We start from the raw sequence: 23,572 nt of genomic DNA, 5'->3' as shown, positions 1-23,572 counted from the left end.
CCAAGAAAGGAAGTCTGTCAATTACTTTGATCTAATGGCTATGTATAATTGACAATCTGTTACCCTAAAAAAAGAACTACATTTCCCAGGAGCCCACCGACTTCCTGTTATGTACTTCCTGTAGACAAGGGATATTAGGTGGGGATATTAGGTGAGGACATGGAGGGTCCCACCCTCTTTGGCTTGCAGGAGCAAGGTGAGGACAGTGAGTGGGGATTTTGAACTGGCTGATCAGCCATAGGCACGTGGTCTTTATTTTGTATCCCCTTTATTCCTTGATTTCTAATGATCATTAAAAAAATTTATTTATTAATCTTTTTTCCATTTGAATTGGTCAATTTAGAACATTATTCCTTGGTTACAATAATCCCATTAAATTTTTAATGATCATTAATAAATCATTAATAAAATAAATATTTTTATTGAGATATAATTTTAAATTTTACAGCTATGAGCTAAAACTTTAGGTTGTGTAGAGATATATCTTCCCACATTCAATAGTTGTATGCCTGCCACTGAGTGTCAATTTTTCTGAAAATAGAGCAAAAACTTTCACTGATCTGTAATTTCAAAGATGACATTAATTTCTTATTACTCTCCTATAGTTAGAGGTTATGAACACTTTTCATATGCTTTCTCTTGTCCTCACAAGTCAAGATTCTTTAAAGAAACACTTAAACATGTCCCAAAACTCCTGTTTTCTGGAGGAATCTTGAATCCTTTTGTGAAGAAAAGAGTTTTTTTTCTGACAGCTATAATTATCCTGGAGAAGCTGCCAGGTCTGGAGTCAGAAATATTCATCTTTCTGAGTTGAAATTAGGTCTCAGATATTTACTGGCTGCATGACTCTGAGCAAGTCACTTGAATCTGGCTTGCCTCAGTTTCCTAATCTGTAAAATGAGCTGGAGAAGGAAACAGAAAACTATTGTATTGTCTTTGCCATGAATATCATAAATGGGATTTTTAAGGGTAAGACATTACTGAAACAACAAGAAGTAACAATACCATTATTTTTCTGTTTTGGATTCTAGAATATTAAGCTTTCTTAAAGGGGAGGGGAACAAGGTACCTCTTCTTTAAGAAACCTCTTAAATGAGGCAATTACATGGAATAATGGATAGAGTATTGCATCTGAAGTCAGAAAAATATAGGTTCAAATACGGACTAGCTATACAAACCTGGACAAGTCACTTACCTTCTGTTTGCTTCAGTTTTCCAATTTGTAAAATAGGGATAATAATAACACCTACTTTTTAGGGATGTTGTGAGGACAAAATGTGATATTTGTAAAGCATTCCACAAACTTTAAAGTATTATAAAAATGGTAGCTAGTTTTATTGTTATTCTCACTCTTCTAGTAACTCACAACAGTCAATTGGTCAATAAGCATTTATTCGGCTCCTACCTTTGTGCCAGGAACTAGGCTATGTGCTAGGGACATAAAGAAATGTAAAAGACAATCCATTGAAATATGGACATTGTGACATGTAATTAAAAAGAAAAAACAGTGCAGCTTACTTCTCCACTCTTAGGAAATAGAGGTTCAAAATGATATACTTTAAGACAGCTAGGTGGCTCAGCAAATTCAGAACCAGATTTAGAGTCGAGAAGACTTGAGCTAGCCTCAGACGCATTCTAGTTGTGTGACTCTGGGAATGCCACTTAGCCCCAATTCCCTATATCCCAGGTCCCTTACCACTCAACTACCTTAGAATTGAGACATTAGGGAAAGGTTTTTTTTTGGGGGTGCAATAATATGCTTTTAATTCCCATCAGGTAAGCTCAGCCAGCCAAGGCCAACTTACAGGAAAGAACTTTTTGATAACCAACTGATATCTTACATTATCTGCTTCAACTTATGCTCAATTGGGAAACATCAAACTTTGCTCCAATCTATTACTTCTAAATACTGTTTATTTTAAACAGTCTATTTCATATACGTAGCTGCTCAAAATGAGCTGAGGTTAAGTTTTTTTTTTTCTCTTAGTATATAAGAAATAAATATTTGTATCAAACTTGGGATTTCAACATGTGCTCTTCTGGCTCCAGGGCCATTGTTTTGTTTCTTCCTCTTCTTCTTAATAGTCCAGGCTCTTAGCTCTCATCTTTCTAGCATTCATTCAGACTTTCTTAATATCTGTTCTTTTTAATATCATTTCTAACGATAACTCGGGAAAAGAAACAAAATCTTCACTATGAGTTTATTTGGATTGTTACTACTTCCAAACAGCTCCCAAACACATTTTAGAAGTGTATAAGTATAGGTTAAGTAAAATTTCAAGCAGTAAAAATAAACACAGTAACACATTACTTTCTAAACACAGATAATACACAAATGCATCTGCTAATCCAGGCCAGCTTAATATTATATACAGAAAGAAAAGAGCAGAATACACACAATAAAACCTCATTAATTTGGTAGGGCTAGTATCAAGTCACTATATTATGATATAAAAATGTGTAAAAACACATAGCTTTGCTACTTTGAAATGTAGATTTGTGATCTTTAGTTTCATCTCTGCTTAAATAAATTTGTCAGAAAGATTTGTTCTTAATGTATCAAAACAATTCCTTCAGCAGCTACCCTTGTTCATGCTGTAATTCTTTTTTTGGTATACAAATTGTTACTTGTGCAGTATTTGATAGTTTGTTCTTTTAAAGAGGTCAAAATTTCACTGACAATCTTGTTAAGAGTGTTTGATGATCGAATCCCTTTTTTCCCCCACAGTCTATCCAAAGATACATTTCAACTTAGTTTCCAAATTAATACGGTCTAAATGAACGAGAATCTTCAGTACATTACAATTAAATTATAGTGATATTTTTTAAAGAAATGGTTTTGATTTAATTATTATTTGCCTTCACTTTAAAGGAAAATGTTTAGGTTCATCCAAACAATTTTTAAAAAGCCACATATGTACTATTAAAAGTGGGGATTCATAAGTAACACAAGAATATAAGTGGAAAGAATTTAATCATTCTATACAGTTTTAATATATGGAAGATAAATGAATGGAAAACACACACGAAGTCCTCCAATTTCATAGCAATTAAATTCCATGAACTTTCTCTTATGCTGTGTAACTAATCCAAAGTGTTCGACGTTATTCAAAAAGAGCTGATTTAAGATAATTCCTTCAAGAAAACACTCACAAGTAAATGATGTTCAAATGAATGCAGGTTGAAGGAATTATTTCTAAAAGCATACCTCCAGGGTTTTGCTCTACTTTCATTGTAACATATAACCACAGGAAAAAGCAGGAGTGGTCAAGCCTCTTTCTCTGACTGCCTTTACATACATCTTATATAAACAGGAGTGAGTCACATCCTGCTGATTGTTTCGAAACGTGATAAGGGAATGCTTTTGTAGGAAAATGAAACCTGCATGGTAAAAACTGTAAAGGAGCTGCTCTCTTCATTTCCTTAGGGCACTAGGTCTACAAATGTGGACCAGAAGGAAACCTCCTGGGACCCTGTGTCCTCCTTTAGACATTTGGTCCTAATAAAGGTGATAATAAACAGAGTAGGAGATGTCCTGCCTTTTGTTTCAGTGGTGATGACTGCTGCATTTGGCATCTTCCAACAGGAGGGTTTCTGATTTTTCACATCTGACAAACCTAAGAGACCTTGTTCACTACTTCACCTTTTCCATTACAAGGTTGATTCAGGATGCTAAGGACCACTCTCATTGACATTTAATAGTTACCCATAAGCCCAGAGCAGTTTTTCTTTTTTGGGGGTTCAGATGGGTGATGTGGAATCTCTGTCTACCACTTTTAGTCTTAGAGACTTGCCTGGGGCATTGAAAAGTTAAATAACTTATTACAGTCATCCTGTCAGAGGCAGGATTTGATCCCTACACTTGCTATTTGGTCCAAATCATGCCCTCTATCAACTACAACAGCTTACCTCTAAGTAATTTGAAATTTATAATTATACAATACCTCTCTTATCGCCCTATGATCACCATGTATACTTTCATCCTGGATCTGTTTGTGGCTTCTTTATTCTCTGATCAGCTGAGATACTTGCTTACAAATATAGTTTTTGATTTGTCAATGACCAAAAACAGTCTTTACAATAACTTTTCATCATTTCAGCAATTTTCAAGATTTCACATTTTAGTTTTCTCCTCAAAATTTGAGGTCCAGATTCTATTTTTACGTTTTAAATATCTATTTGTCCCATAAGAATTCAAATATTGCCAACCATTGTTTGAAAAGCTCCAACTGAAAAGACTTTCACACATCATGCTCATCCATGAAAACTGCATCAGCCTCTGCTACCCCTCTAAAGTTGTTATTATTTAAGAAAGGGCTGCATTCTGAGTTGGTCAAGACTATACATCCAAAACCCTTTATCTAGACCAACTCACATATAGAACTTTCAGCCACAGAAGTTATTTTTTACATAATATAGTCAGAGAATTTTAAGAGTTGGAAGATTTGTCATTTGGTCCAAATCAAGAAAGAAAAGGAAAAATGGTTTTCAAAATATCTACTGTAAAGAGCACAGCAAATGTGCCAAAGAGACAGACTCTTTGCACCATTCAACTTTGCTTGCAAATGCTCTCCTTTTAAATCACACTGTCATTAATGCCTATATTATCTTTAGCGAAATAACTTTCATCAAACTTCCATGCTCAGTGTCTATGGTTAAGAAGGTTGCATTACAAGGCTTCTGCTCTTTTATTGGTGAGATTAATATTTTTGACAGGTGCTGAATAGAATTTCAAATCTGCTAGCTGATTATTATTATTATTTTTAAACCCTTACCTTCCGTCTTGGAATCAATACTGTGTATTGGTTCTAAGGCAGAAGAGCAGTAAGGGCTAGGCAATGGGGGTTAAATGACTTGCCCAGGTCACACAGCTAGGAAGTATCTGAGGTCAAATTTGAACCCAGGACCTCCTGTCTCTAGGCCTGGCTCTCAATCCACTGAGCCACCCAGCTGCCCCCTGATTGTATTTTATTTTTAAAATACAAACACTTGCTAAGTTAGCAATTTTTTGTATATGCTGTTACTCATGTTAGTAGAGCAAGTATCCATTTTACTAGCCCTGGTCATCAGTTGGCCACTGCTATTGAAACTGCCTGGATCAGAGCTGTCTCTGCAGCCCAAGAGATTGCGGAGATATCTCTGGCAATCAGAAGAAGCATAGTAATAAATCAAGGGGTCAATGCAACAACTAATGCTGCTGATGCACATGCAGAGAAGATAGATAAAGTAGATTTTCTCTGTTGCAGCACTATAAATAAGTGATGAGTAATGAGTGATCAGAAAGACATTTGTGGGTCCAAAGCAAATGATAAAAATACAGAACACAGCTGCAGACAAGAGTAAGGCCCGGGTCTTTTTGCTTGGGTTGGCCATTGAAGAAGAGCTAAGACACCGGATGATGGACACGTAACAGACCATGGAAATGATTAATGGCACAAAAAAGAAAAGGGAAGAGAAGGCTAGGAAGTAATGAACAAAATAGCCTTCAAGTAGATCTTGGTTTAGGACATCATGACAGGTGGTTATATTTAGCCAAGGGATCTCTTTCGTTTGTTCTTTGATGACAAGAGGTACGATACCCCCGACGGCAACAGTCCATATGGCCAGACAGATGAAAGAAGCACGGCCCAGAGTGCGCCAGGAGAGAGACTGGATCGGATAGACTACAGCCAGGAAGCGATCCACACTGATGGCTGTCATCAGCATGACTGAAGCATACATGTTACAATAGAAAGCTGCAGTGACAAAGCGACACATTCCAGACCCAAACGCCCAATCGCTTCCAGAAAAGTAGTACACTATCTTGAAGGGCAGCACGCTTGCAAACAGGATGTCTGCAGTGGCCAGATGGAGCATGTACACCACAGCTGGCTTCTTGATCTTCATCTTCACCAGGAAAACAACGATGGCGATGATGTTTAGAGGCAGGCTTAATACAAATACTGCAGTGTAAACTGAAGGGACAAAGAGCGTCAGCCAGGAGCCCGTTAGATATCTGGAAGCATCTTCAGACAGATGATGTGGCTGTTGCTTCCGAAAAGGATAGGTCTTGTTGATGGAAGCCGGCTCGCTTTCAGGAATGATTTCGGGATCCTCATCTCCAGATGGGACTTGTTCAAAGTCGTTATCAAAAGTCTTGAAAATAAATGTCCTTGGGTCCACAGTATCATTCTGTTCCTCAGAGGCTGAAGATGAGGAAGGAAAAGACAAAATATTAGAGATTAGAGGAGAAGGTATGAACAATTCACTTTTGTTTGTTTCTGATATTTCATTAGGAAAGGTTGGAGTACAAATCCCAATGACATCAGAGGCAACATCCTATGGTACTGGGTGAATTTAATATAAGTTGTACTCCTCTTTCCTTTTACAAGTCTTGTGTTTGCAAATGCCAGGGAGAGTGCAGTCCAGATGATGATAGAAGGAAAAAGAAGTAACTAAGGCAACTGAGGTAGTCTAGAGAATATTGTTCTTTTAAACTGGCCCCCAGTGCTCTAGTGACATAGACAATGACACTACCTCATCTTTACAAAGTACTCTTCTGTCCTAGTAACGATTCCAAGACAGAAGACCAAGGGCTAGGCAAACAGGGCTATGTAAGACTTGTCCATGGTTCCATAGTTAGAAAGTGTCTGGGGGCAGCTGGGTAGCTCTGTGGATTGAAAGCCAGGCCTAGAGATGGGAGGTCCTGGGTTCAAATCTAGCCTCAGACACTTCCCAGCTGTGTGACCCTGGGCAAGTCATTTGACCTCCATTTCCAAGCCCTTACCACTCTTCTGCCTTGGAACCAATAACAAGTATTGATTACAAAATGGAAGGTGAGGGTTTAAAAAAAAAAGGAAAGAAAGTATCTGAGGACAGATCTGAACTAAGTTCTCTCAACTCCAAGCCTGGTGCTCTATCCAGCTTGCCACTCAACTGTCCCAAAGTACTCTTAACATTTTTTTTCTCCTTCCTTCAAAGACTTTCACAAATGATCTCATTTAAAATCTTCTGGGCCTCAATTTCTAATCTATGAAATTAGATGGTTGGCAATGGACTCTAAGATCCATACCAGAATCCATATTCTATGATGCTGCTATGCTCAAAACTCCTTTGTGAAATAGGTAAACTAGTTTCATTGCCATCATGAATGTAATTATTATTTCCACACTGGTGATTCCCAGATCTGCCATCCAGGCCTGACCTCCAGTTTCACATCTTCAATTGCCTAGTCAATATCTTGAACAAGATGCCCCATAGACATCTTCCATTCAACATATCTAAAACCAAACTTGTGATCTTCCCTTCTCCACCGACCCCTACCTTCTTTCTGATTTTCCTGCATCAGAATCTCACTATTCAGGAAGACTAAGAACCAAGATGCCATTATCAAGTCCTACTCTTGTTTACCTTCTCCCCCCATATCCAATCCGTTGCCAATTCTTGTTTCTACTTTCACAACATCTCTTGTATATACTCTCTTCTCTTATCTGACACTGCCATTACTCTGGTCCAGGTCCTAATCATTGAAATGCACGGGACTGAACATTAACTCCTTATTCAATAAACTCCAATGTCTTCTTTTCACCTTCAGGATCAAATATATAATCCTCTGGTGTCCTTTTCCTTTCTAGCTGTCTTTACACATTACTTGCCTCCACACATCCTGCAATCCAACAAAACTCATCTTCTTGCTGTTCCTCACACAAGATACTCCATTCTTCTGATTCTGACCATTTATTTTCTACCTGCTTCCCCCCTTGTTTAAAAGTTATCTCCTCATTTCCATCTTCTGCCCTCCCGAGTTTCCTTCAAGACTCAGCTGCCTTGTCTTCTATAGGAAATCTTTCTTGATTCCCTCTTAATTTCTGTGAGGGTAGCTACATGGCAGAGTGGATAGAGTCTGGGCTAGGAGTCAGGAAGATTTGAGTTCAAATCCAGCCCAGATTAAACTGCTTGTCAACTCCAGGAAGGGGGAAGGAAGAAGGGAGGGAGATAATATGAATCATACAAATTTGTAAAATGTATGTGTAAATTTGTTATTAAAATAAAATAAAGATAAAACTTTACAAATGCATGTTGATTGACTGACACCATTTTTGAGATAAAAAACCCAACAACTCAGAAAGCCCTTATATCTTTAAAGTTATAGATTTAGTTATGAAGAGTTAGGTAGAAGTCAGATGTACCAAATGGCAGCTTGGGGCTCTTTCAATGACCAAAGTTAACTCGATTATCTGTTTCAAAATACTTTCTCCTCATATTGTGCTTTCTTTGTCTATTTGGCATGAAATTTGAGATGGTAAGTTCTAAAACATAGCCTCTATAATATACCTGTAATATGAATCACCTCAAAGGCATCTCCAGTCTCCTTTCTTGGCAGCCCATGTGGCTATCATAGATGGCTGCAAGATCACAGAAGTGCAGGGCTGGCAGGGATCTTAGAGATCATCCAGGCCAGGGTTTCTTATCTCTTTTTGTGTCATGGAGTCCTTTGGAGATCTGGTAAAGCCTATGGACTGTGACAGATTGTTGCCTGTATTTTTAATTGGTACATTTTCAGTTAGAGGTTAGTGAAAATGAAGATTAATATTTTCCCCATCCAAGTTCACAGATCTCTTGAAATCAACAAACATACCCCTTCCATTTACCCCCATTAAGAACTATCGATTAGAGAATTAAAAACATTCCCATCAATTGGGAATGGCTTAACAAGTTGTGGCATATAATTGTGATGGAAAACTACTGCACTGTAAGAAATAGTGACCGGTCTAATTTTGGGAAAATGTGGAAAGACCAACATGAAATGAACAGTGAAACAAGCTAGAACTAAGAGAATGTTATATATAGCAACAGAAATAGTGTTTGAAGAATGACATATATGCTTACTTCCAGAGAAAGAATTGATAAAACATAAAAAGCAAGACATAGTTTTATATATACACAAATCTTTGTCAAATGATATCTTCTCTAATGGGAGAAGGGAAAGGAGAGAGGGAGTTATTTAGATATTTTCATGTGACAAACAAATACATTTAAAAAATGAACTTCTGATTAAGGGCAGCTAAGTGGCTCAATGGATAGGGCTCCAGGGAGGTCTTGGATTCAATGTGGTCTCAGACACTTCCTAGCTCTGTGACCCTGGGCAAGTCACTTAATCCCCATTCCTTAGTCCTTACCACCTTTCTGCCTTGGAACCAATATTTAGTATTGATTCTTGGACAGAAAGTAAGGCTTTTAAAACAAAAGAATTAAGAACTGATTGGAAATCTGGGCTGAAAGAATGAGAGGGATATGGAATGACTGAGGCTGTAAACCTGGGTAGCTGGAAAGATGATGGGAATCTTCAACAGAAACAGAGACACTCAAAATATAAATTATTTTGGGAGAGGGGAGATAACTTCAGTTTGGGGCATGTTAAAAGCTGTGAGGCTTATGTGATATCAGGCTGGAGCTCAGGAGAGAGACTAGGCAGTTGGTTATATAGATCGGGGAGTTATCTAAGAGAGGTAATATGCCACTAGGACTCCAAAACTAAATTAAACTAGGCCATATTAATGACAATTTATTTCATTCTCAGGTCCAAATGACTGTTCTAAAATGAGAAGGATTAGTCTGTGGTGAGTTTTTTTGGGGAGAGAGAAAATTTTTCCTTTGATTTGTTGTTTGTCTTGCAGAAGAGATAAGAGAAATGATAACTCTCATTTTTCTCCTTTTAAACGCTCTCATACTTTCCACTTTTTGACTCAACCTTTTCTACACCAGCAATTGTTGTGAAGCTATATCTCTATTTCATGCCCCTGATATCTGTTTACTAGTCACCATGCTGCCTGGACCAGGGATCCAACCCTGCAGGACTTAATCTTTATCCCCTGTACTCTTCCCTTAGGGATCCAGTCAGTGATTGCATCAAGCACCCGCCATATCTAGGACTGACCTCTAGTTATACTACAGTCCCTACACATCTTCTTGACAACTACCATGTTGTTGCTGCTGCCATTGAGTCATTTTGGTCATGTCCAACTCTTCATGACCCCATTTGGGGTTTTCATGGCAAAGATACTAGAGTGGTTTTCCATCTCTTTCTCCCACTCATTTTATAGATGAAAAACTGAGGGAAATAGGCTAAGTGACTTGCCCACAGTCACAGGCTGGATTTGAACTCATGAAGATGAGTCTTCCTGATTTCAAGCCCAGTGCTTGATCTGCTGTGCCACCTAGGTCCTCCCTTTTATAATTCTGAAACTAGTCAAATCAACTACATCTCCTGGGAAGGCTATATGAATATACTCCCCCATGGCTCTACTCTCCTTCCCTCGTCACTACTTCCCTAGATGTGTTATCCTCTCTCCTTATTAGAATGTACATTCTATGAGGATAGGCACTGTCTTCACTTTTTTGTATTTTTATCCTCTGTGCTTAGCAAAGTGCTTGGCACAAAAGTAGCACTGAATAAATGCTTTAATTTATTAATAAATAAATTAATTCATTGATATTAAATGTTTCTCTTCCTTCATCCATAAATATTTTTTCAAAGGGCTATGAGGCATAACTTACTGTCAAGAGAAGTCAGCAAGTCTTTCTTGTTTTATCGATATATTATTTTGGTATTATTTGTTATTATTATATATTTATTAAGCATGTCCAGAAACATTGAAAATTGTGAATTAACTTCATAGGAGCAAAACTAAAACTAAATTTCCATGCCTTTAAAAAAGCCATTCACTTCATTTTGTCCTGTACCCTCTAGACTTCCTCTTTCCTGTGACCACATTTGTGGTTCACGAGGGCTCACGTCACATTCTGTTACCCTAAAGAAGATTGCTGAGGGGGGTAGAGTGAGTCTGTGTCAGCAGGATGAATGAAAGCTGGAACTGTAATTCCATGACGATATAATAAAATAAAAATGACTCCCTTGGGTGCACACTAGAGAGTAATAGGACACAAGACATCAAATTTGTCTTTCCATTAGGTCTGGGATCCTGGCCAGACTAACAGCTTTTGGAAGAGCCATATGTAACCACATGCCTATGCCAACAGCCATGTAACTGTATACTCACCTGCACTAATCCATACACTGTTAAAGAATAAAACAATTTCCAAACAGCTCAATAAGCTTCCTGGACACTACTGCCAGATCTAGAAAACTGCTGTCACCAACTTTTACTTTGTCAATAGCCAGTACAAAGATTTCATCTTTAAAGGCATCTTCTACAAGAATGAAGACTTCCCTGGGCCAGGTTTCCTTGAAATTGGAGCATTTACAACAGAAACATAATACCATTAAAGCAATTCGCTATTTATACATAACTATTCTCTAGTTTCCAGGAAGGATTCAAAACTCCTTGATTAAATACTTGCCTTAGATATTATATTCCCTTTCCTCCTAGCTGAGGGCTCAATATAAAGCTCAGCAAATCATATAAAGGCAGCTAGGGCAGAACAATTATGTACAAGCTTATACAAGGCTTCACAAAACAGCCAAAGGCCTGTAGGCAAAAAGTTAGGTTACCATTCAGTATCTCTCTTTGTATATACCTAATTAAGAGGGCCATTCTAAGTTATTTTAAAGGTCTAGTAGAAAAAAAGCCTATCGAGTTGCTAAAAGTTTTCTTTATTATCGGTGCTTTTCTTGTCAAGCTATTCCTTTTTTTTTTAACTGGAAAAATTTTTTATTAGAGTTTTATTCAGGAGAATATCTCATGCATTAAATAAATCTTGCCTGTAGTATTTTTTGTTTGTTTGTTGTCAAGCCATTTCTTAACAGTGAAGAATTCTAAATCCCAAAACAAGTTATCAAAATTCTGGCTAGAATTTCACCTGCACTTCTGAAAAGTATTACTTAATTCCTTTTGCAAGAGATTATGAAACCCATTGAGAGAGAGAGAGAGAGAGAGAGAGAGAGAGACAAAGAGAGAGAGAGAGAGACAAAGAGAGAGAGAGAGAGAGAGAGAGAGAGAGAGAGAGAGAGAGAGAGAGAGAGAGAGAGAGAGAGAGAGAGAGAGAGAGAGAAAGAGGGACAGAGAGAGAGAGAAAGAGGGACAGAGAGAGAGACAGACAGAGAGAGAGAGACAGAGAGACAGAGACAGAGAGAAAGAGAGAGAGAGACAGAGACAGAGTGAGACAGAGAGACTGAGACAGAGACAGAGACAGTGTATGTGAGAATAGTGGGGTAGGCAACAATCTTTCTGACTTAGAGGGCATCTTGCCTAGAAGCTGAGGGGTAAGCTGGATGATCTTTCAAGGTCCCATTTTTAAATTTATGACTCATTGGCTTTCCACAAGGTATCATTCTCAATTCTGGCACAGTGTGATTCTATTCTTTTGGACTTAAACCCTGAGGATAAACATATAAGCAGAAGCTTCAGCTTCTGGTCAGGTCACTTTCCAGTAAAGGAGAACTAGTTAATTTTGCCCCAACACTTCTGTAGTTAAAACTTCTATCCAGATATCAAGAGGAAGAAAAAGATGAAGAAATAAAGGACTATAACATTATTATACCTCAAAAAGATCAAAGAAAGAGGGTAAGGACATAGATGCATAAAAATGCTCACAGAAACTCTTTTGATGGTAGTCAAGAAAAGGTAACTAAGGGGGATGTCCTCCTATGGGGGAAGAGCTAAACCAATTATGATACATTCAACATACATTCAACACCATTGAATATTATTGGTCATAAGAAATGACAAAATGGTCAGTTTTAAAGGAAACTGGGAAGACCTCTATGGTCTGATGGGGAGTAAAATGAGCTAAACTAAAAAAATTTATACAATCAAAAGATTATAGAGAAAAGCAACAGAACTCCAATCGCTGCAATGATAAATCAGGAGTCTAGAAGACTAAAGAGAAAAGAAAACATCATTCACCTCCTTCCAGAGTGGTGATTAAAATAAACAGAAAGACGTCCATTTTTAGTCATGTCCAAAGTGGAACTAAGTACTTTAAGATGAAGGTTTCATTTTTTTTTGTTATTGTTATTGTTCAATTGCAGTAGGGAGATAGTGAAAAGATTAGATTATAAATGTATGCAAAAATAAATAAGTAATTAACTTAATTTTCCAAATTATAAAAGGCAGTTGAAAAAGATGAAGAAATGAAGAAAATAATAGACAGGAACATTTTTTAAATGATCAAAAGGAAAGTACAAGATATATATCAGTTTAGCTTACATAGGCCCAACTTAGAAAGCCTCATCTGCCTGTCATTAGAAACTAAGGACTAAGTATGAAGTATGACTCATGTTCTTTCCCTCCCCTCCCCCCACCCCTCTCCTGTATCTGACCGCAATTCCACTGGATTTAACATATGTCATTGATCAAGACCTACTTCCATATAATTAATATTTGCACTAGGGTAATCATTTAGTCTACATCCCTAATTATATCCCCATCGACCCATGTGATCAATCAGTTGTTTTTCTTCTGTTTCTATTCCCACAGTTTGAAGTACGAGTTTTTAGTTGGTTACATACACTTTTGAAGAAACAGGAGCTTTTTATAAAGAACCACAGAAATCTGCAGGCTTCTTCCAGCCCCTGAACACAAGATCATGTTGTTCTTAATCTTTTAAATGTGTAATTATTAACATTAATAACTGTGATTGCATTTGTGATATAGACAATTAGCAGAAAGCCTTTAACCCCAATTGATGCAACGTTAAAGATTTTGCAACAGGGAATTTTTGAAAGAAGAAACAAAAACTATCCATAACTATATGGAAAAAAATGCTTCAATTCACTAATAATGAAGGAAATGTACATTAAAGCAGCTCTAAACATATACTTCATGTCCATCAGACTGGCAAAATTCACAAAAATGGAAATTAACCAGTCCTTTTAAAGGTTTTTTTTTTCAGACCAGAAGCTTGTGGTTTCTATCCTGAAATAAATCAATGGAATTATTTTTCATACCTTGCTGCCATGCTAATGAAAATGCCCATCTCTTTCATGATACTCATTTATTTATTTACCCAAGTTGGAGAATTACATAATTTTTTCCTCAAGAACAATGGAGTAAATTCTGATCTTGGGAACATACCAATGAGTTACCCAAACCTCAGACAGGAAAAATGAACAAAAAGAAAAGAGAAAGAAAGCCAAGTAGTGCTGTGGCACTCCCATTAAGGGGAACTTCTTTAGGGCAAGGGATCTTTTTGTTGTTGTTGTTTCCTTTGTATCTCCAGTGCTTCATACTGTGCCTAGCACATGATGGGCAAGCTCACTAAATAGCTTGTTCTTTGAATCAGAAGGCCTGAATTTGATCTTGACTCTTACTCTTCCTAGTTGTGACACAGTCACTTTCTCGGTCTCATTTTCCTCATTTTAAAAATGTTAATAATACTTTCACTGTTTTCTTCAAAACTTGTTGTGTGATAAAGAAGGAAACTATAAGCAAATTAGGCAAACACAGAATAGTATACTTGTCAGATCTTTGGGAAAGGAAAGACTTTAAAACCAAGAAAGAGCTAGAAAAAAATCACAAAATATAAAATCAATAATTTTGATTACATCAAATTAAAAAGTTTTTGTAAAAACAAAACTAATGCATCCAAAATTAGAAGGGAAGCAACAAATTGGTAAACAATCTTCATTACAAAAACCTCTGACAAAGGACTAATTACTCAAATTTATAAAGAGCTAAACCAGTTGTACAAAAAATCAAGCCATCTCCAATTGAAAAATGGGTAAGGGACACGAATAGGCAATTTTCAGTTAAAGAAATCAAAACTATTAATAAGCACATGAAAAAGTGTTCTAAATCTTATAATAAGTGAGATGCAAATCAAAACAACTCTGAGGTATCACCTCACACCTAGCAGATTGGCTAACATGACAGCAAAGGAAAGTAATGAATGTTGGGGGAAATGTGGCAAAGTTGGGACATTAATTCATTGCTGGTGGAGTTGTGAATTGATCCAACCATTCTGGAGGGCAATTTGGAACTATGCCCAAAGGGCTTTAAAAGACTATCTGCCCTTTGATCCAGCCATAGCACTGCTGGGTTTGTACCCCAAAGAGATAATAAGGAAAAAGACTTGTACAAGAATATTCATAGCTGAGCTCTTTGTGGTGGCAAAAAACTGGAAGATGAGGGGATGCTCTTCAATTGGGGAATGGCTGAACAAATTGTGGTATATGTTGGTGATGGAATACTATTGTGCTCAAAGGAATAATAAAGTGGAGGAATTCCATGGAGACTGGAACCACCTTCAGGAAGTGATGCAGAGTGAGAGGAACAGAACCAGGAGAACATTGTACACAGAGACTGATGCACTGTGGTACAATCGAATATAATGGACTCCTCCACTAGGGACAATGACGTGATCCTGAACAACTTGGAGGAACCTATGAGAAAAACCACTATCTAAAACCAGAGGAAACACTGTGGGAGTAAAACCAACGAAGAAAAACAACTGCTTGAATACATGGGTCGAAGGGATATGGCTGGGGATGTAGACTCTAAATGAACGTCCTAGTGCAAACAACAACATGAAAATAGGTTCTGATCAAGGACACAAGTAATACCCAATGAAAGTGCGCGTTGGCTGTGGGAAGAGTGGGAGGAGGGGAAGGAAATAATGTGATTATTGTAACCAAGAATAATGTTCTAAATTGACTAAATAAACATTCAAATAAAAAAAAAAACTTGTGTGCAAAAAATATGTTCACCTTAATAAATATACCTTATAATATTAATTTTTATGATAAAGAGGTTAGAAATAAGGGAAATAAGAACAAAAATTCTTTACTTTCCTAACATACCTTCTAAACTATAGATATAGATATATGGATAATTATTGAAGAAAAGCTTCAAAAGTTGTGGTAGCCAGAATAATTCCTTACTTTGTGTTTGATGTAGTTAGTGATGTTCCCAAGCTTCCGTCAATTGGTTCTCAAATGACAAACGCAGTTTCCCTGGTTGTTTTTGTCCCACTAACTTCATTTTGCTGTTTTTCTTTTGTTGATTATTATCCATGTTACTTTTTTATTTAATTACAGTCCTTTTTCACTGTTGTATCATGGTCTTGAAGTTACTGACCCTGGGTTCTTAACATACTAGTACTAGATCATGCATATGTACAGTACAGCACAAGCTTTTATGGTTTCTGATAATCTTGAGAGGATTAAACTATAGGCCTGTGCTTGAGGCAGCTGGTAGTAGAGTACATATAACACTGGACCTGGAATCAAGAAAGCCTGAGTTCAAATCTGATCTTATATACAAAATAGCTAGTATGTATTGGACTTGGGACTCAGAGTTCTCATTTGAAAACATAATGTTGCTTTGATACAATAATAGGTACTGGCAAGCTCACTGGATCACAGCTCTGGAGGTGGAAGGATCTCAGAGGACATCTGGTCCAATCCTCTCATTTTACGCATGAGGAAATTCAGTCCTAGGAGGGTTAAGTGATTTGGGCAAGGTCATGCATGAAAGTAGAAGAGGCCGGATATGACCCTATGTCCTTGGACTTCAAAGCCAATGAAGTTTTTCACAGGGTCATCTTCTAGACCCTGCATATAACAAAGGATCATGTAGTACTTAATTTTGTAAAAGCATAATTGTTTCCCCGGTCGACAAATGGTCAAGGGACATGAAAAGGCAGTTTTCACATGACAAAATCAAAATGATCAAGCACAGGAAAGTGTTCAAAATCCCTCCTGAATAGAGAAATGCAAATTAAAACAACTCTGAGGTACCACCTTACACCTAGCAGACTGGTCAATACGGCAGCAAAGAAAAATGATAAATTCTGGAAGGAATGTGGCAAAATTAGGACACATACACTGCTGGTGGAGTTGTGAATTGGTCCAACCATTCTGGAGGGCAATTTGAAACTATGCCCAAAGGGCTTTAAAAGACTGTCTGCCCTTTGATCCAGCCATAGCACTGCTGGGTTTGTACCCCAAAGAGATAATAAGGAAAAAGATGCGTACAAGAATATTCATAGCTGTGCTCTGTGTGGTGGCAAAAAATTGGAAAACGAAGGGATGCCCTTCAATTGAGGAATGGCTGAACAGATTGTGGTATATGTTGGTGATGGAATACTATTGTACTCAAAGGAATAATAAAGTGGAGGAATTCCATGGGGACTGGAACCACCTCCAGGAAGTGATGCAGAGAAAAAGGAGCAGAGCCAGGAGAACATTGTACACAGAGACTGATACACTGTGGTACAATAGAATGTAATGGACTTCTCTACTAGCAACAATGCAACGACCCAGGACAACCCAGAGGAACTTATGAGAAAGAACATTATCCACATCTGGAGAAAGAACTGTGGGAGTAGAAACACAGATGAAAAACATAGGATTGATCACAGGATTCCATGGGGATATGATTGGGGTTTTGATGTTAAAAGATTATCTTCTGCAAATATGAATAACATGGAAATAGATTTTGAACAATGATACATGTATAACCCAGTAGAAATGCTTGTCAGCTGGGGGGAGGGAGGAAAAAGGGGGGAATCATGAATCATTTAATCATGGAAAAAATGAAAAAATGAGTAAACCCATAGAAAATACTAACTTTGTAGTATTGCTAACAATAGAAACTGAGCACATGCAAAGGAGAAAGTAAGCAATGACTCCTAAATGTTTTCATACTTGACAGATTTCTAAAATTTTAAATTTGCTGGGGTTCATTACATGGGTAGAAAGAAAGTAAACAAAAGATATTCACAACTTTTTTCCCCCAAAATACACTTGGAAGTGAGCTATTTTGGTTAAGGGACTAGAGCAGGTAGATTCCTGAAAATAGCCCTCTTGTCTGTAATAATGAAGAACTCTTCGCCCCCTCCTTCAGCAAGGTTTAGAACCTCAGACTGGAATTTATCTACCTTTCCTAGACAGGGAAGTAGAAGTCTATCTTTCAATGTTTACTCTAAATTACTCCCCTTTTATATACTCTATAATCCAATCTAACTGGTTTTCTTGCTGTTCCTTGTACATAATTCATCCTTTTGCACAGGCTGTCCCCCATGTCTGGAAGTCAAAGTCATTCTTGTCTCACATTTGCCTCTTAAGAATCTCTTGTTCAGTTGTGTCAGATTCTTTGTAACCCCATTGACCAGAGCATGTTAATGGTGTCCATGGGATTTCCTTGGCAAACATACTAGAATGGTTTGCCATTTCCTTCTCCAGTGGATTAAGGCAAACAGAAATTAAGTAACTTGCCCAGAATCACACAGCTACTAAGTGCCTTAGACCACATTTGAACTCAGGTCTTCCTGAATCCTGACCCTTTGCTTTATCCACTGGGCCAACTACCTGCTTCCTTTAAAACTCAGCTCTTGTCATTTCCTAAATATATAAGGCCTTTTCTGATTCTTCAAACATTTATCACCATCCCTCATCAAAGTAAACTACCTAGACTCTTAGGATGCTAGAAGGGAAGACAGAGTTCTTAAGAGAGGAAAGACTCAGGTCCAGCATTAGTTATTTAAGACATATTATCCAAAATGACCAGTTTTAAGAATTTAGGTACTTGGCAACCCACCAGCCCCAAAGAGGAGAACCATATTAAGTTGGGAAATAAGAAAAGGATATATGCCCAAAACTTCTTTAAGAAAAATCAAAGAAAAATTAGGATCTTAGAAAGGATATTTGCTATTATTTCAGGATGAAGTTGTCAGCTCCCTAACTTCTTTATGCTTCTATGATAAAGTTTAAAATCAATAAAAGTTATTCTTGTTGTCTTTGTGACCCCACTTGGAGTGTTCTTGGCAGAAATACTGGAGTGATTTATCATCTCCTTCTCCAGCTCATTTTACAGATAAGGAACTGAGGCAAACAGAGTTAAAGTGATTTGCCCAGGGTCACACAGCTAGTAAGTGCCTGAGATCTGATCTGAACTCAGGAAGATAAGTCTGACTTCAGGCCTAGCCCTCTATCCATTGCATCATTTTGTATGTATTCACAGCTTAAATTCAATAAATATTTATTAAATGTCTATCTCCAGGACTCTATGCTAACTTGTGGGGGGAGAAAAACAATAAATAAGCCCAAGGGCATAAGGATACAATCAACGTAAAATTAGATATAATAAATGTGGAACATTACAAATAAGAATTTTTAAAAGAACTTGGGAGGGGAAGAGTATCTCAAATGGGATCCAGAGAATCTAGAGGAAGTGAGAACTGTTAGGGAAGTCTTCATTGATGATCTAGCATTTCAGGTGGGCCCTGAAAGGTGAATTAAATTTCAACAGGGGGATGGTAAAGACACTTCAAATGTAAAGAACGATCCAAGTAAAAGCATGCAGGAAATACAAAGCAGGATATATACAGAATAACATAAAATAAAAGGAATAGAGCAAGATGAGAGCAAGATTAAACCAGATAATGAAGGTCCCCCTGCCTGGCATTTGGAAGAGTTTAGATTTCATTTGTTGGTTGATTTTTAGTAGTCCAGAACAATTAACATCTTTTTGAACAGAGTTCTGTTGTATAGAGTTTTTTTCACCTAACTAAACTACAGAATCTTGGAATTTCAAGGGATGTTAAATATCTTCTACCTCAACTTTTCACTCAACTTCACAAATTCCTTTTCCTCTCCCAATAAATAACTGACTGAATTTATCCATCCTCCAATTAAACATTTCCCTTTAACCAAATACTGGGGTGGGGAGGGCAAGTGGGAATTACAATCCTAATTGTTACTTTGTATTGTTTAGAAACCATTTGTTGTTAATCATTTTCAGTTGTGGCTCTTCCTGACTCCATTTGGGATTTTCTTGGCAAAGATACTAGAGTGGTTCGCCATTTTCTCTGGCTCATTTTATAGAGGAGGGAACTGAGGCCAACAGAATTAAGTGACTCACTCAGTGTCACAAAGCTAGTGTCTGAGGCCAGACTGATCTCTTAAATTACATGAAGTGCTCTTTGTTCTAGCTTCTAGAATCTAGCAAAATAGATCCCATCTTTTTTCTACATGTCAGCACTTTAATTCAGTGATCATCTCTTTACCCCAATAAATCTCTCCTGAGCTAAAAAGAATTAATTCTACTTTGTCATCTGCCATTATCTTTAATCAAGTGCTGCATTAACATTTTGGGTCACACACTTGGTTCATATTAAGCTTTCATTAAATGAAATCCCCATCTCCTTCATTTGACCTATTGGCCATGTGTCCACCATCCTGTAACTGTGAACTTTAACTTGATTTTTAAGTGCCAGACTTTACATGTATTCCTATTAAATTTCATTTTGTTCTTTTCAGTCCATACTTCTAGTCCATCAAATTTTTGGGGGTTCACAATTCTGCCACTCAAAATATTAGCGCTCTGTTACTTTTGACTTTATTCCACTGACAAAATGCATTAATATTCCTTCTATGTTTTCACCCAAGTCATTGCTGAAAGTGGTGTTAGAACAAAGTCCACTATTGTAGACACTCTATGAAGTTAAAAGTACATTAAATCCTTCATTATGGTTGTTTTATCAGCTACAAGTTGATTTAATTGTGCTAACAACTGATCTACATTTCCTTATCTTCTTCATAGGAATACAATTAAACTGTGTATCAAATGTTCTAAAACAAAAGTATACTATGCAATGGTATTCTGTCAGATTTCTTACATTTTAGTAATCCTTTCAAAAAAGGGAAATCAGTTTCCTATAACTTGGTCTTAATGAATCCATACTGGCTCCTAGTAATCATCGTTTTCCTTCTTAGAGCTGGCAAATAGTTTGTTTAATAAAACATTTTAGAATAATCCCAGGGACTGTTTGAGATCCACCCTAAATATTGAACTTGACTTTTGGTACCTCTTACCCATTTTCTGTCCTTCATGGTTGTTTACCACCATACTATGTTCTTAGTGACGTTATGTAATGATGCGATTCTTAGAATGTACAGAGCAGAGGGACCTTGCAAGGCCAGGGAGATGGTTAGCACACACAAACAACCTTGAATATACCCTCTAAACCCCAAATTATGTTATACTCTGTTGTATGATGGTCAGCTTATTTTGTGATTTTTTTACATTAAAGTTTTAGGTATTAAGATATGAAGTCCCTCAATGATAAAATTAGCTTTACTTGGAATGTCTCTTCAAGCTACAAAAAAAACACATGGAGGAGAAAATGTCTTCTTTTACATTTTAATATCTGTATAGCTACACTATTGTGAAAAATTTAATAGTGCACCCATTCATCTGCTCTTCTGATCTTGTCAGAACTGAAGTACTAGGTAATAACATTCCTTTGGGCAGGTCTCCAACATCTAAAAACACACCTGAACATTTATAAAACTGAAAGGATTAAGAAATGTCTTTTTGCTGCCCCACCTGGCAAAATAGTCAGCTACCTGAGAACAATTTGCTGATGGGAAAATTATTCTCTCTTAGTAAAGCAAGTGAAGGAAGTTAAAAAAAAACTTTTTCCTTTCCTACATTAAAGAATGATGAAGATATTCTAAAACATTTTTTTATGGGAGGCTATAAGAGGGACCACATTTTGATGAATAAATATTTTTCTCCAGTTTTTTTTTAAGGGAACTTAGTTCAAGCAATCAGAATAGAAACAGACTCTGCCTGTCCTTGACATTCCTTGAGAGCAGGAACTGTCTAATTTTTGTTTTTATATCCAGAGCCTGGGACATACTACAGTCCCCCAGTTATGCTCTTGTCAACAGATCAGGAGACAAATCCACTTCCTAAACCTTGTTTAAGTCACAAGGTGTTTTTTGTTTTGTTTTGTTTTTCTTTTCTTTTTTTACCTCATCTGTAAAATGGGAAAGGGTTAAATAATAACAACAACTATAACAATATTAATCAGGAAGCTTATGAGCTCATTTGACAGGCAGCTTGTCCTGGTCGATTGAGTGCTGGTTTTGGAGTCAGAAAGATAAGATTCAAATTCCACTCAGATCATACTCTCTGAATGACATGGGCAAAATCATTTAACTACTTTGGGCATAAAACAAATAATAATAATAATAATAATAATAATAATCTCATCCCCTTCATGTGAGGCTCTGATATGATGTAGACAAAGCTTTGGAAAGCTTAAAGCCCTAGATGTGAGTATTGTTGTAAGGCAGTTTGGGACACTTTCCTCTCCTGTGTTGTTTGAAACTAACGGGAATCCAAGTGCTAAGATAATGTAGCATGAGAGGTGCCATCTTAGCTACCAATTTCAACACGGCCTCTAGTCCCATCTGCTTTTCCCCAGAATACAAAGGCACCTGCTCATTCATTGCCCCAGGGCACCATTCACTAGGCAAGCAGACCAAATCTCAGAGCAGATGCTGGGTTCGCCTGGGTACTTTTTGGAAGAAGGGCGGGGTCTAGGAGACTTCAGTAGGCATGGCGTGAGCATAGTATTGCCCATTTATTAGTCAAAGTATGAACTGCTCGACCAGCCTTCCCCCTCTATCCCAGGTTCTCCCTACCCCTGGATGGTCCATTCATTCCCACTGAAGTTCTGGATGTGGGAGGAGGGCCAGACTTGGGACTCTTACCTCGTGGATGTGCTGGGGTTTGGGCAGAAAAGAGGCAGGCGAAGAAGCTGAGTCCCAAGCAGGCGAGCAGGAGGAGACGCAGTCCCATTGTCCCCGGCGGGGCTCTCTCTCTCTCTCTCGCTGCTGCTGCTGCAGCCGCCGCTTTGTCGGCCTTTCTTCCTTGGCAGCCCAGAAAGGAAAGGAGGTGAACTCCTAGGTCCACTCTGGGTCTGCTGCTGAAGGAAGGTAGGGGGAGGGCAGGGAGCCCTGGGGGCTTCTTAGCCTAGCGAACCCCTCCGGCCTGCTTTGTGTCGGCTTGCGCTCTTCCTTTGCCCGTCTGTCGGTCTGTCTATCTGTCCGTTTCTCAGACTCAAGAGTCGGTCCCACCGACGCACCCCTCAGTCCCCTCGCAGCTTGGCCAGGCCCTGGAGAGAGGGTGAGTAGCACAGCTCTTTGGCCTCCTCGGGGCTGAGCGGATTGAAGGTGGGAGGGAACTATGCAGCGGGCGGGCGGGCAGACAGTCCCCAAAGACCCCAGGCTGCTGCAGACTCCTCCGCTATTTTCATTTCCGTCCTCTGCTGCCCACTGGCTCCCTCGGACTACTTCTCCAGGCTCTGACTGTAGAGGAAGGAAGAAGTGCATCTGGTGCTTAGTTCGCCCAGTAGTCTGGGGCCCCACTCTGACCCTCGTCCCAGATGCCTGCTCACTGCTGCTGCTGCTGCTGCTACTCAGATAGAACCGGGTTCCAGAGGGGTCAGGTCTCCTATCTGCCCTCCTCCTTCCTGCTGAGGAGGCCCCCAGCCCCAGACGCCAGAACTGAGCCGGCTGCAGTCAAATCAAGGAAAAATCAACAGGACCTTCCTGTCCCGCCCCCCAGCCACCCCCCTAATCCCCCCCCCGCCCCCCTACTCCGGAATCGCCTGGCCACTCTGTTTTCAGGGCTCAGTCTGTAGTGTACTATGTGACCCTGGGGCTCGGTTGGGAAGGGAAACAATTAAAATTTTTTTCCCTTTTAAAACATGTACTTTTGGACTCTAGCCTATGACCTCCACCCGTGATCCTTCCTGACAAATTGTGGGGATGAGGAAAGCAGGGTTCAGAACGTAAAGTTTTTTTGTTTGTTGTCGTAAACCAAGGCGATAAGGCAGA

The 23,572-nt window shown here is 38.3% G+C and overlaps 1 protein-coding gene across 1 annotated transcript; it reads right to left on the bottom strand.

Annotated features, from left to right (window-relative positions):
- Window positions 1-2,184: 2,184 nt before the first annotated feature.
- F2R (coagulation factor II thrombin receptor) lies at window positions 2,185-23,323 on the bottom strand. Its single transcript, XM_007486473.3, has 2 exons — window positions 22,445-23,323; window positions 2,185-6,185 (listed from the first exon to the last, which is right to left on the bottom strand). The coding sequence occupies exons 1-2, from the start codon at window positions 22,530-22,532 to the stop codon at window positions 4,993-4,995; spliced, it is 1,281 nt and encodes a 426-aa protein (XP_007486535.1). The 5' UTR covers window positions 22,533-23,323; the 3' UTR covers window positions 2,185-4,992.
- Window positions 23,324-23,572: the final 249 nt, after the last annotated feature.

Source organism: Monodelphis domestica, chromosome 3 (genome assembly GCF_027887165.1).
Source record: "Monodelphis domestica isolate mMonDom1 chromosome 3, mMonDom1.pri, whole genome shotgun sequence".
NCBI classification, from domain to species: Eukaryota; Metazoa; Chordata; class Mammalia; order Didelphimorphia; family Didelphidae; genus Monodelphis; species Monodelphis domestica.
This window is presented reverse-complemented; position numbering and strand designations above follow the sequence as displayed.

Bases quoted from the DNA above. Each gene is read 5' to 3' on its own strand.
- F2R (XM_007486473.3), bottom strand. From the start codon at position 22,532: ATGGGACTGCGTCTCCTCCTGCTCGCCTGCTTGGGACTCAGCTTCTTC. The intron at 6,186-22,444 runs GTAAGAGTCCCA...CCTCATCTTCAG, and splicing joins AACCCCAGCACATCCACGAG to CCTCTGAGGAACAGAATGAT.